The following is a 14832-nucleotide window of genomic DNA, read 5'->3' as shown; positions in this document are numbered from 1 at the left end:
TGTATTTTTATATTTATTTAAAATTTATTATTTAAATAAATAATAAAAATTTTAAATATTAGCATATATGCAATTTTTCTTTAATAATAAAAAAATATTTTTTATAATAATTCGAACTTAACATATTAATAATATGATATTTTTTTTTAAATAATACTATATTTATTTTTTTGAATTGATAAAATCTTTTCATAAATAATATACTTTGTTTATTTACTTTAATTAAATATATACTTAATTTTGATTTTAATCTTCAATTTATAAAATACTATATTATAAATTTTTATTTATTTGTTTTTTATTTATAAATAATATGTAAGTATTAAATTTTTTTATTACATTTTAAGATTATTATTAACTTTCAAATTGATATTTATTTTAAATTTAAGTAAATTAAAGGCTAAATTAAAATTAGTCTTTTAAAACATAATAGTTAAGTTATTAATCTAGCTAGCGATTTCATAAATATTATTTTATAATTGTAAAATATATTAAACTTATAAAAACCCACTAAAAAATATAAGTATAAGAATCAAAAGTAAATACTTATATTTAAACTACACAATTAATATTCCAAATAAATATGTGTAAGTGAAATTAACTATACTTATAAAAATATAAATAGAATAATAAAAAGAGTTATATGATTTATAAAAAAAAAAATTAAAAATAATTTTATAAAAAATAGAATTTTAAAAAAGTAAATAATAAATAAAAAAAATATATTCATTAAACTTTATAACTTTACATATATATATTCTAATTTTTTTGTTATGTATTTTCATTTGTTTTATCAATAATCATTTATTAGACTTATTACTTTTTTAAGCATAATAACAGTAATTAAGATATTAATATATTTTTCAAGGCATATTTATTTATAAATATATTACAAATTTTACGATTTAAGTTAATTATAATTTTTAAAGAGTTAAGAATCAATAATTAGTTACTAGGAAAATATAATTTTTACAATTTTTATTAAAATTATAAATTTTATTTTTATTTAGGGAACATTAAAAATTTAATTTCTTAATTTTTTTAAATTATATGATTTATATAAATAAATATAAGTATAATTATTATTATAATATGTTAATCATTGAACTACTTCTATAATTATATATTTTTGAAAACCATGTTTCTTATAAATTATCAATTAATAAGGAGCATACATTAATTTATAGATATTAAAATCTAAATAAAATAATAATAATTTAATAAATTATAAATAATATAATTAAAAGTATTAGTAATTTATTATTTTTTAATTAATTATAATATAAACAAATTAAATAAATATTTAAATATATTCTTCAATGATAGAAAATAATATTATTTTAATATTAATATATAACTATGACTTTCATTTAATTAAAAAAATATTTTAAAAACAAATAATTATTCTTTAAAAATTAATTAAAACAACTTTAATTATAAATTTCCGACACTTATCTAATCTTACCGAAGAAATACTTCATAAAACTAATATCTTTATTTACAATTAACCTTAATTAGCTTTTTAATTTATAAATTTTCCTGAAATAAAAATAGTATGTACATAATGAATGATATAAAAAAATATTAAAACTTCAAAAATAAATAAATTAAATTAATTAATCAAGCAACATTCTATGTTACTCATTTATAAAAAGGGGGTAAGTAACGTGGTAATTTTAACTTAAGATAATTAATTATCATAGAAATATAAGAATACAAAGAATAAACCGAAAAATAAGAAATTGAATATACTTTATAAACTTTGACCTCTTAACTCTTCCCTAACTCTAAGGCTTTTATTTTCTTATCATATAATAATGAAAAGAAGAATTTCTGGGCTTATATTTAATTCAATAGTAGTATAGGAAAGGAAAAAAATCTTACTAACAAAAAGTACTATCTTCGGTCAAATTAACTTCTATAAAATCTAATAACTATATTTAATAAAAGAATTCGTAGAATTCATTCTCAAAATTGAAAATCCAAACGATGTTTTAATAAATAATAAGATTTTTGTAAAAAGAGAACTCTGTATAAAGCTATATTCGAAATTAAAGATATGATGAATTAATTTAAAGATATGATGAATTAATTTAAAGAATTTAATATTCATTAGGTACTAAGGAAAATATTATAAATTATGTATATGATAAATTATGGTTTTATATTAAAAAATTAAGTGTTATTAAAACTATATATTATTTCTAATAAAAATGTATTAAAAATAAAAATTATGATCAAAAATTTATTTATATAAAAAAAATAAAATTAAAATTTAATATTTTTTTAATATATTAAAATATTTTTAAATAAAATAATTTTCTTTATAAGAAATAAATAATTTTTTTTTTTTTTTTTTTCATAATTATTTAATTACTATATTTTATAATAAAATATAAGCTTTTATATATATTTAATACATTTTTTAAATTTTTTTTTAATTTATATTTATTTTTATATAATTTTTAATAAAATAAACACAAAATAATATACAATCATATATAATCACACATTAGAATTTTTCATTTTAAAATACATATCATATTTATCATCATTATTTTATAAATCATTAATATCACTTTATTTTATAAATTTCTTTTTTTTTACAAAAAAAAACAGAAATAAATAAAATTTAAAATTATGTAAAAATTACATTTTAAATAATAATATCAGATTAATCGCTTTAAACTTATTCAAAATTATCTGATTAATCATCAGGAGTCAATATATATTAAAGATTCTAGTTGAAAGATTTTTATGATTATGCAGCTTTATTAATAGAATAAAATAATAAAAAATAAATAAATAAATTACCTGTTGAAATTTTATTGTTTTAATTAAAAGCCATTTTATATATACCTAAATGAAAAATAAAGGATTTTATAATAAATAAAGCATCTAAAATTAAAATTAAAATCAATGGTATTAGTAACAAGAAGTCCCTATTTTAATCATTAAAAAATACAGTTTAGAAAATAACAGATGTTAAAATTGAAACATTCAATATTAAATCTCTTTTTATTTTATTTTTAAAATAAATTAGACTTATATTTTTATTTTTTTTGCATACATTATTATTTGTACTTTGAAAAATTCTATTTTATGAAAGTATATAACAGTTGCTTAAAAAATCAAATATGCAAAATGTATTAATACCTTTATATTTTTTTATTGTTGTATTTAAATTTTAATAATATATAAATAAAAAAATTTATTATATGTTTTACAAATGATATTGTAATTGCTTATATGAATTAATAATTCGAGGCAATTATGTATAAATTAAAACCTACAAATGCAAATGATAAAATAATTTCTATTAAAATAATTGAAATTGTATTCTTTCTAGATTAGCCTAGATTACATTATGTATTATAGAAATTATTCTTTTATTTCTTATTTTTTTTAATTAATATAGAATCTTTAGTCCTCATCTATTTTTTTTAGTTTTTTTTTTTAGTTTTTTATATTTATATATTTGATTTTAATTATTATATTAATTTTTATTTAAAGAAATATGATTTAATAAAAGAATTTTATTTTTAAATTAAAAAAATTTGAATATATTTTATTAAATAAATAACATACTTAATATTAAATACACAAAATAACAATTTAAAAGGTTAATAAAATAATTTATCATATGAAAATAATAACTAAAGTAACCAAAAAAAAAATAATAATTTATATATATATATATATAAAAAATGTATATTTATTTAAAAAATAATTTTTAATTATTATTAAAATTTTTATAATTTTTTTTTTTTAAAAAATAATTAAACAAAAAAATTTTACATAAAAATAAATATTTTTATTAAAAATTAACTGCTCGTTATAAATATTTGTATAAATTATTTATCTTTTTATTATATTATATTTAATTAATAGCGTCCAAAATAATTTATTGTTTTTATTTAAAAATTTATTTAAAAAAAGTCATAGTTATTTAAGAAAAATAGTATAATTATTTTAATGGCAATATTATTTATAAAATTTAATTTAATGACGAATTTTTATTCTATAGCTTTTTTAAAATTTTGTTTATTTCTCAAATTAGCTTATTATCCAACTATTTTACATTTTATTATTATTAATAATTTTAATATTCTCCTTTTGGATAATATTAGAATTTAATTTCTTATACGAAATTTGGCCATTTATAAATGATTTTTAAATATATTAGAAATTTAAATTTTACATTTATTTTTATATAATTTTATTTATAATAAAAAATAATTATTTTTTTTTTCTTTTTTACACTAATTATTTATAATTTTACTATTTTAAAATTAACTAGTCTTTATTTAAATTTTTGAAAAAAATAGTATTTTTTTTATTCTTCTATTGTATTTTTTATGATTTCTATATTACTTATTTGAGATATTATTATATCACTATTTAGTTATTTATATACTGAAATATTATAATCTTTAAATTCTATATATTTTTTTTATATTCAAAACTATTATCCCTACATTCATAAATATAAATAATATTAAATCAGTGTTTTAATAAAATTATAAATTAGGTTATATTTAATTAGTTATTGTAAGATTTCAATGGACCTGAGAATTCTAATTTTATTTTGTTCTAATTTTTTCTTGTCTATTTATTAATGCTAATTTCGATTTTTAAAATAAATTATTGATAAATCTTATATATTATATTCTTTTATTTTTCTAAAACACTTTTGTTAAAAATTAATTATCGATTTAAATTTAAAACAAATTAATTTAAAAATCTTAATATTTTTCATTTTATATTTTTGAATTATAATTTTATTAAATTAAATGATTTATTTCATTAATTTTTACTTAAATTTTATTATCAAAAAGATTATTATTTGATTATTTTTTTGTTATTTATTTATTAATATTTTTTTTAATTTTATTTATATTTTTTTTAATATCATAAATATCTCTTTTAATCTCATTAAACTTTTTTTTTTTAAATAATTAAAATAACTCCTATATTTTTATTTTTTTTCTAAATTTTATTATTAATTTGAAAAATAAACATATTAAATTCCAATAATCTTAAAAATATAATTATTATCTAAATCTAATATTATTAATTCTTTATCAAAACTATTTCTAAATATTTATTTTTTCTTCTAACTTTCAAAAATAAATATAAAGCGCTTTGTAATTTCGAATTATATAGAATATTTAAAATTTAATACTAAATAAAATAAATATTATTTAAAGTTACAAAAATCAATTACTTTTTTAGTTACAGTTTTTTTTTTATTCCAGTAGTAAATGAAACTTCTAGCAAACATAATTTATTTATATTTTAAAATTAATTGAAGTTATTTAATTTTCTATTACTATTTAAACATTTTCTTCTATTAAATAATATATAGAAGAATCATGTTAATTATAAATATGCTCCTATGAAGAAATAAGACATTTTTTCACTATCTAAGCGATATTGTTTATTATTAAAGTTTTTATGTTTAAGGTATTTTGATTAAATGTTTAAAGTTTTAGTTACTATTTTATATATTCAATTTAAATTTTATTTTTATTAAATAAAATACTAAAAATAAATTTTTTTTACTGTATAACAATAATATATATAATTTTATATTAAATATTTTAGACCTTAATTAAAATTTCATTATCACATATTATTATGAATAATTTAATATATAATCTTATTATTGTATATTCAAATTATTAAGAAATAATTTTATTGAATTATGACTATAGGACGAAAATTTTCAAGTAAAAAACATTGAAATAAACTTAAAAAGATATTCAATTTAATAAATAGGCGTAATAATCCAATATTCCACAGTTATCATAGTTATTACTATATAATAAAGAGAATATATATATTTTATGCCTATTCAGACTTTCTAGAAGTATTTAATTATACAACCATGTATAATCTCTATATAATATTTCTATTTCATAAATTATTTATTTTTATAAAAATAAAAAAATTCTAATTATAATTATAAGGGAGATGTAAAAAAAATACCTATTTTAAAAAATACTTATAAATAAAAATATTAATTAATTTAAAATTATATAAAATAGAAAAATTTAAAAGTAAATATATTATAAATTATAAATAACTTTAATATTAAATATCTTATTTTTTAAAAGATAAAAAAAAAAATTTAAATAATTACATATATATATATATTATATATATATATTTATTTATTTATATATAATTTTATATTTATTTAAAAAATATTCATATTTTATTTACTACTTATATAGATTTTTTTGTTGAAAATTTGATGTATTATATGGTATTAAATTTAAATGTATGTCATATTTAAAAATAATATGATTGAAATTATTTTTACTAATTGAAACATATATATTAAAAATATAAAAACTTATATATCTAAGTAAAAAAATTTCACTTTAATCATTCTAAATAACTAAATATTTAAAAATTTTAAATTATTTAATAATAAATTAATACTATTTAAATTAATTTTTTAAATTTTATATTATTTTATATTTATTAAAAACAAATTTATTTTATAAATAATATTTATTCCTTTATTAATATTAAAAAAAAAAGATTAATTTTATTTTTCATTTATTGTAATTAAGATAATAAAAAGTATATTATTAAATAATAAAATAATAATATATTAATTTTTTTTTTTTTTTAAATAAAAACTTAAAAAATTACTTTATTTAAATAAACTAAGATAATAAAATATTAAATAATTCATAAAATTTATAAATTATATTAAAATTGTATTAAACAAACATTAAATTTATTAATATTAATATTTAATGCTTTAGTAATTTTGCTAGCTTAATTATAATATAAAATGTCAGTTTGTCCGAGTGGTTAAGGAGTTAGACTTGAAATCTAGTGGGTTCTACCCGCGCAGGTTCAAATCCTGCAGCTGACGTTTTTTTTTTTAAATATTTTTTTTTTTTTAATTTTTAATTTTTAATAAATAATTTTGTTATTAAAAATAAAAAGAAATTGAATTTTTTTTTTAATCAATTTTTTTGTTTAAGTCAGTATTTGTTTATAAGTTATCTTTTATTTAGTTATATATTCTAATAATTACAAAATTATTAATCACTTTCAGAAGATAAAGCTTCTTCTTCATCAATTCTACTTAATAATCCTGCTATTTAAGTATCTAATAATTCTTTGAATTTAAGCTTTGTATTTAAATCTAAATCTAATTATATTTTATATATTTTAGAAAATAAAAAAACAAATAAAATTACTGTGTGCTTAGGCAAATTTATTTGATAGATCTTCAGATTTATCTCCTTCATAGACTATGATTCTTTCTGTTTTTCCTTATCCAAGATTAACATCTACAAAAAGTAGAGGAATTTTGTCAATATTTTATGATGAGTTATTAAATATATTAATTTTATTTTGATTATTATCAATATTATATTAATTATTTATATCATTTTAGTAAATATTATATTTATTATTATTATTATTATTATTATTATTATTATTATTATTATTTTATATTTTTTAATTAATAGATTATTCATTTTCTTATTATTATTTTTTATTAATTTCTTCCTTTTTATTTTCAATTATATTATTAATAAAACTAACCAATTCTATTGGTAATTTTTTATTTTCATTTTTATTAATAATTTAACTATTATTATTATTTTATTTCTATTAAGAATTATTTTTAATTTGTTTCTGATTAGAGTTATTTAATTAACTTTTTTTTAAATTAGATGTAGAGTCACATCTTGTATATCCTTTTTTTTTATTTAATTTAAACTTTCCTTTTCTTTATAAGCCTATCTAATTCTATTTATACTTTTTTCCGTATTTTTTATAAAAACCTATTATTTTTAATTATTTTATTTTCTTTTATAAATATCAGGTTGAAATGTGCATTCATCATATACTTAAGAATATTCAATTTCATCTCTATTTCTGTCTTTTTTCCATCTTCTTGATTCTCCTTTTTTATATAATTCTTCGCTTTTTTTTAATGCTTTTTGTATTTCTGTCATACTATCTTTATTTACTATTTTTTCACTTTATTAAGGTTTGAAAGTGCATTTCTTTAAATTTTCTTCTTCTTTTTGAATTTGCTTTTCTTTTTTTCATATTCTTGTGTCATCCTTTCTAATAGCAATAATTATTAATGAGATATACGTCCACTTTCTGCAATTTTTACACTTATTTGTTAAGTTTGGAGTAATTTTAGTGCTTTATAAAGTACTTTTTCTCTATGTTTAGTAGCTAAATATTCTGTATGGGCTACTTGTGAGCTTTTTTAATGTTATTAATCATCAATAGGTAAGGTTTTTATATGTTTTAATTACTCATAAGCTAATCTATTTATATAAAATGCATTAAATTAATTCTAAATTTATATTTTTTAATCATGTTCAGGTTCCCAAACAAAACAATGATCCTTAATTAAATTATTTTATAAAGATTATGAATTTTTAAAAGTAAAATTAAGATCATATTATTCTTATTTTGGAGAAAAACTACTTTTTTTAAGAATTTTCAATAAAAGAAGAATTTTTTCTTTTAAAATATTTTCATTTTTTATAATATTTTCAATTTAATATATATTATCATTAAAATTTTCATTATTTTATTAAAAATTATCTTTTTATAATCTAAAATCAGAATCCATATGCCTTTTAATGAATATTTTTTATTTATTTTCAGAAATGTTTTCTAATTTAAGTACAATTTCTAAAAATCGAATTATATTTTGAACCTATATATTACCTAATTTAGGCCCTTCAAGTATTTTCCACATTTAAAAAGTTAAATTTTTTTCCTAGTTTGTTAATTATGCTTTTTATCCTATAAATCCCATTAATTATAGAATTTCAAATAAATTTTATAATTATATATTTTATTAATATTCTTCTATATGTAATTCTTTTAATATGATTTAAAGTTCTTTGTGTAATTTATTTATTAGTGCATTTATAGTTTAAGTAGATTATCTGTTATAATTAGATTCCATTGATAAAGAACGCTATTTTTTAGAATTTTCGGTTTATATTTTTAATCTTCTTTAAGCATCTATATATAGAATCTATTAAATTGTTTATGATCTTTATAAAGATTTGGATCTCTTGTTTATTTTTGGATTAAATGTAATTTCTTAGGCTTTTTGTTAAATATATAATTACACTGAATTATTATTTTCTATATAAAAAAAAATAATATAAAAATATAAATGAATAAAAATTTATATTTATATATATATTTATATATTTATATATATATTTATATTTTTTTTTTACTTTTATAATAATTAGATTAATTTTAATTTTCTTAATTTTCTTTTTTTTAATTATATAATCTTTAGTATACTAAAGGAATTTGTGGTATATTTTTCGTTTTTTATACTATTATTTTTTTCGATTTTTCTAATATTTTCGGTTATGTTTATATTTTACTATTTTCTTTTTCTTTTTGTTATTATTTTAACTTATTTTATTTTTATATAATTAAATTTTAAATATTAAAAAATAATATATTAATTTTATTACTTAATCATTTTTATATTCTACATATTATTTGAACTGACACTATAATTAGAAAAAAACTTCATTATTTTGATAATATCCATAATTTTTTCCATTTTATATATTATTTGTTTTTGGAAAAAAAGTACATTCATTCATTTCTTTATTATTTGTAAATTCGGCCAATTATTCCTTTTTACCTTAACTAGTAGAATAAAGTTTTTTTATATATTTTTCTTATTATTCTTTATTAATATATTAATGTGAACTTTTTTTATTTTCCTATATTTATTAATAATAACTTGATTATTTTAAAAAATCAAGATCTTTAGGTAATGTTTATAAACTTTATTCTATGTATCTTGAATATGTTTTGAGGTTATTATCACTTGAAATTAACATATTATTACTTTCTTTTTAAAACTTAGATACTTTTTTTATTATTTATGAATGCTAATTTATTTAATTGTTTTTATATTGATCAAAATTTATAAAGGAGTCTTTTGCTTTCTTTATCGATGTTATACTTAGATTACTTATTGTTTTAGTCAATAATGTCTTTTCACAATTAAAATATGCTTTTTTATATTTTTATATGCATTTTATTTTATTTTTACTTTAACTCTATGATTTAAGAGGAGATAGAGATTTTGTCAATGTTTTTTTATCTTCTGGACCTTCAAAAGAAGTTCCATCCAAAGAATTAAAATCACCTAGAGGTTTTATTTATACTTTATAATATATTTTTGCTAATTATTGATTACAATTAGTATATTAATTCATTTATTTATATGATTATAATTAGGAATTTTAACAGATTTTTATTATATTATTTTAAAAGTTTTATAATTTATTTAATTAAGAAAAAAATGCAATTATTTTTAGTTTTTTTTAAATAAATAGAAAATTGTATAAAAAAGGTATAATTAAATAAAAATTAAAATAATAAAAATATATTTAAAATATTTTTATATAAAGATATATTTATATAAAAAAATATTTTAATATATAGATATATATATTTATTTAATTATATATTAATATATTATATTTTATTTTTTATTAATTACATATTTATCAATTTTTTTATTTATATTTAATTTTATAGATATTTTTTTATAAATTATAAAAAATCATTCTTCATCTTATTCATTATCAATATTAACCATTAAGGTTCTTCCACATATAAACATAATTAAGAATCCCAAAGAAATTAATAGAGTAGATAATATATCCATTATTTCTTTAGCAAGGCTTTTTTTGAATTTATTTGTACAATTAATACATAAATTTATGCTAATTATTTCGCCTTCTTACAAAAGAATAATTACGTTCCTATAAAAAATTTATTTTATTTATTTTTAAAAAAATATAATATATTCTTTTACAAAGAATTAGTATTTTCATCAGATTCATAAATTGAAAAATCTTTAATTTTTTAATTATTTAATCTATCTTTTATTTCTTTAATTTAGTAAATTTCTAATAATTTTTTTTTATAAAATATATATTGTAATTCTTAATTTTTTTTTAAATAAAAACCTGATTTTTGAATTTCATTTATATCATTTATATCATTTATTTATTTTAATTCAAGTAAAAATAAATGATTATTATAATCTATATCTTATGTCATCTTTTATATTTTTATAGTAAATTATCATTAAAATAAAAAAGTATAATAATCTACTATGCATAAAAAATTCCCGTTCAAAGAAAATTATAATTTTTAAATTATTTATCCTTCTTTTTAAAGTTTTTGATAATTATACGGTTCTATATCCATTATTCTTATCATTGAAGGGTGTCTTTTATATATATAATTTAATTTTTATATATATATATATAAATTTTACTAAAAATCTAGTAATATTAAATGCATATCTAATATATTAGCAACCATTTTTTTAGATTCTTTTGAATACGTGATATGTATTCTCGAAAAAAGTTCAGATTTGAAAATATCTATTATACCAATCTATTTATTTATATATACATATTTTAATAGTATTATTTTATATACATATTTTTATAGTATTTAAAAGAATTACATATTAAGTTATATTTTTGCTAAATAGATTTTATCCATTTTCTTTTGAGATAAATTTCTAATAATCAATTTTATCATTTAAAATAATTGATTCAATTTATATTTTAAAAACCTCACAATTGATAAAAAACTCTTAAGAATTACCTCTTTAAAAAATAATAAATGTAATATTATTAAAATAAAAAATTAATAATTTTTTTTTACTATAGTGAAGTAACAATAAACTATTAATATTACTATTTTTCTTATTATTCAATAATTTATATATTAAGTATTTGAATATAATCTTTTTCAAAATATGAATAATTTGGAATATAAACTTTATTCTATTAATGTTAATTATATCTAAAATAAATAAAATAATAATAAATATATTAATTAAAAATGAAAAATATTTAACTTCTCTAAAGAAATTGCTTTTAATAAAACTGTGTCTGGAAATGAGGACACTACAATAAGATTTTTTTAATAAGCCAGTTTATGAATTTATGTAAAATTTAAATTAATTTCTGTAAATTATAATTCTTATAAATTTAGACTTTCAACTGCTTCAAATAAAAAATCCATATTATTTAGCTATATGTTTCTAAAATTAATGTTTTTTAAGTAATTATCACTTTAATTTTAACTACATTCTTAATTTTTTTAAAATTAAGATGTTTTTTTACATGTAATAAAATTATTGTATATTCTTATTATATTATTTTATTCTAAATTAACATATACAATCAAAAACGATTTTCTAATATAATCGATTTAAATATCTTTTATTACTCCTCTTATTTTTTAAAAACTACATAGATTCCATTTTAATTCACCTGTTCTTTCATATATCATTTTATTAAATAATTTTTCATCTTCTAATTTAAGAATTGCAATATCTTTTTTTTATCAAATAATTAATAATTATATATAGAGAGAGTTATTATTTTAAGTAAATATATTTAAATTACATGAATGTACTTTTGCTTCTTAAAAAAGAAATTTGTTATCAATTGAAATCAAATATACACTATCGTTATAATGATCTACAATAATCTCGTTTTTAGAAGTTTTTGAAACAAAATATTTACATAAATCAGGCATGAAATAATCTAAAAAATATAGTTTTATTTTAAAAATATATTTTTTTTACATTCTTCTTTTTCTTAACATTAATTTTAATCTTTTTATAAAAAATCTTAATTTTATTAATCTTTTTCACGATTTTCTATAAAAAATTTATATTTTTATTTAAGGCTTTCTACTAAGGATTTTTTGTATTTTAATAAGTCGTCGCCTATATATTTATAGTATTTTAATTCGGCATCTATAAAAGAAAAATTTTGGGTAAATAAATTTATAAAATCTGGTAAAATTAAAGATATGACTATTAAAATAGTTAAATATATTGAACTATGCATATTCACCTTTAAATTATTTATTAAAATATTAAACTTCTTTTTTTTATTTTATTATTAGTTATAATCCTTTTTTAAAAAAATAAATATTTCTAAACAAAAATTTATATGTTTATTATTAATAAAAAAAACTTTTGTATTTTTAGTGAAAATATAGAAAATAATTGTTGTATTAAAAATAAAAGAAATTTATATAAAATTTTAAACTATTGTAATTATAATATTAACAAAAAAGGTATTTTAAAATTAATTAAAAGAAACAAAAAAGAATATTTTTTTATTTATAATAAAAATAAAGTAAATAAGACTTTAATATTTTAATTATATTAAAATATATTATTTTTATATATAATAATAAAAAAATACTAAATAAATTTAAAAAATAAATAAAATAATTATGAATTTCAAATAATCAAATTTATCAATCAAAGTATATTATATCAGAAAATCATATTTTTTGTTAAAAAAAATAAATAAAAAGATTGGAAATTAATAAGAATTGTAATTTTGTTCAGCTTTGTAATTGTTTAAATAAAAAAATATTTTTGAAAAATTAGATTTTTAGAAAATAAATAACTTTGAAATAAATGAAATAAATAAAGAAAATTAAATATTAATCAAAAACATTTAATATTAGATATAAAATTGTAATGTATCTTAGTTTGAATTTGAATAATAAGAATAAAAAGAAGTATTTTAAAAAATTCTGAAAATATAATAAGTTTTTTTGAAAAAAGTATATTAAGAAAACTAAGATATAGTTAAATAAAAATAATAATAATTTTTAAAAAATGAAGAGATGATAATTAATGTATGTATTTTTTTTGTTAAAATAAAATATTTTTTTTAATTAAAAGATAAAACAATTAAAAGAAGAATTAGAAAAATCAAAAAAGATATAAAAACAAAAAGTAGAATTAAAATTTAAAAGTGAATTAGTAAAAGAATTAACAGAATTTAATTAACAATCATTTTTTAAATGTAAAATATGTCCTAATAAAATATTTGTATCTGAAGAATTTTTAAAAAACATATTAAAAAAAGACACAATAATATCATAGATTTAAATATAGAAGATAAAAACTATAAATCTTTATTTTAAATATAAAAAACTTCTAAATTAATACAATAAAGATAATAATTAAAAAAATAATAATAAATATTATTTAACACTGAAACTTTTAATAATTTATATAAATATTTAATTGAAAGAATAAAAGTAGACTAAAATTAAAGCTTAATAGAACAACAATCATTTGAAAAACAATTAGAATAGATAGAAAATTTTAAAGAAATGATTATTTAATAATTTGATATATAAGATAATTTTTTAAAATAAAAAATAAATTTAATTAAATAAAATATTAGGAATTTTTAAAATGTAAATAATATATATATATATATATATATATATATATATATTTTATATATTATAATCAAAAGTCATTAAATTACTCAGAAATAGATAGCATAAATAATTATTTAAAAAAAAATGAATTAGAAAGATTACAATAAATAGAGTTATAATAATAATAATAATAAATAAAATTACTAAATTAAGAAAAAGAATAATTAAGACTTCTGGAAATTTAAAAAGATAAATTAAATAAAATAAAAGAATAAGAAAAAGAATAAGAATAAAAATAATTAGAATAACAACAAAAATAAAAATAATAATAAGAATTAGAATAATAATTAGAAGAATAAGATAAAAATGTTTTATATATATTTTTTATTTTATTATTTTATTATAAAAAAAATTATATAGTAATTAGAATAATAAAGAAATTAATAAATATAATAAATTTAAAAATAAAAACTCTTAGATTAAATTAAAATGTATAATTTAAGAGATGATAATTTAATACATTCTTTTATATTATAAAAAATAATATTGATT

General features: G+C 13.6%; 1 protein-coding gene and 1 non-coding gene across 2 annotated transcripts, besides 32 other annotated features; one reads left to right on the top strand and one right to left on the bottom strand. All coding sequences in view use genetic code 6, as the record gives it.

Moving 5' to 3' along the window:
- Positions 1-127: 127 nt before the first annotated feature.
- Positions 128-171: a microsatellite.
- Positions 172-2051: 1880 nt separating this feature from the next.
- Positions 2052-2100: a microsatellite.
- Positions 2101-2128: 28 nt separating this feature from the next.
- Positions 2129-2159: a microsatellite.
- A 1278-nt stretch (positions 2160-3437) lies between these two features.
- Positions 3438-3466: a microsatellite.
- A 225-nt stretch (positions 3467-3691) lies between these two features.
- Positions 3692-3728: a microsatellite.
- A 197-nt stretch (positions 3729-3925) lies between these two features.
- Positions 3926-3973: a microsatellite.
- An 878-nt stretch (positions 3974-4851) lies between these two features.
- Positions 4852-4908: a microsatellite.
- Positions 4869-4910: a microsatellite.
- Positions 4875-4951: a microsatellite.
- Positions 4952-6145: 1194 nt separating this feature from the next.
- Positions 6146-6189: a microsatellite.
- Positions 6146-6202: a microsatellite.
- Positions 6149-6205: a microsatellite.
- Positions 6206-6813: 608 nt separating this feature from the next.
- On the top strand, positions 6814-6895 carry IMG5_061450. The gene has a single exon. It is a non-coding gene; the product is annotated as a tRNA-Ser (tRNA).
- Positions 6896-7007: 112 nt separating this feature from the next.
- IMG5_061440 (hypothetical protein) lies at positions 7008-8367 on the bottom strand (the record flags this gene model as incomplete). The annotated part of the gene is made up of 3 exons (XM_004037037.1): positions 7757-8367; positions 7227-7583; positions 7008-7177 (listed from the first exon to the last, which is right to left on the bottom strand). Exons 1-3 carry the CDS (start codon positions 7992-7994, stop codon positions 7008-7010), a joined length of 765 nt encoding a protein of 254 aa, XP_004037085.1. The 5' UTR covers positions 7995-8367.
- Positions 7439-7534: a microsatellite.
- Positions 7627-7687: a microsatellite.
- Positions 8051-8086: a microsatellite.
- An 833-nt stretch (positions 8368-9200) lies between the features above and the next one.
- Positions 9201-9248: a microsatellite.
- Positions 9204-9246: a microsatellite.
- An 807-nt stretch (positions 9249-10055) lies between the features above and the next one.
- Positions 10056-10098: a microsatellite.
- Positions 10099-10440: 342 nt separating this feature from the next.
- Positions 10441-10498: a microsatellite.
- Positions 10445-10500: a microsatellite.
- Positions 10479-10537: a microsatellite.
- Positions 10480-10579: a microsatellite.
- Positions 10499-10549: a microsatellite.
- A 459-nt stretch (positions 10580-11038) lies between the features above and the next one.
- Positions 11039-11064: a microsatellite.
- Positions 11065-11461: 397 nt separating this feature from the next.
- Positions 11462-11523: a microsatellite.
- Positions 11466-11516: a microsatellite.
- A 1106-nt stretch (positions 11524-12629) lies between the features above and the next one.
- Positions 12630-12666: a microsatellite.
- Positions 12667-14320: 1654 nt separating this feature from the next.
- Positions 14321-14367: a microsatellite.
- A 170-nt stretch (positions 14368-14537) lies between these two features.
- Positions 14538-14607: a microsatellite.
- Positions 14548-14624: a microsatellite.
- Positions 14549-14633: a microsatellite.
- Positions 14557-14609: a microsatellite.
- Positions 14634-14832: the final 199 nt, after the last annotated feature.

The sequence above is a fragment of the Ichthyophthirius multifiliis genome, assembly GCF_000220395.1.
Source record: "Ichthyophthirius multifiliis unplaced genomic scaffold scaff_1120509250279, whole genome shotgun sequence".
Taxonomy (NCBI): Eukaryota; Ciliophora; class Oligohymenophorea; order Hymenostomatida; genus Ichthyophthirius; species Ichthyophthirius multifiliis.
The sequence above is the reverse complement of the archived record's forward strand: the minus strand, read 5'-3'. Positions and strand labels throughout refer to the sequence as shown.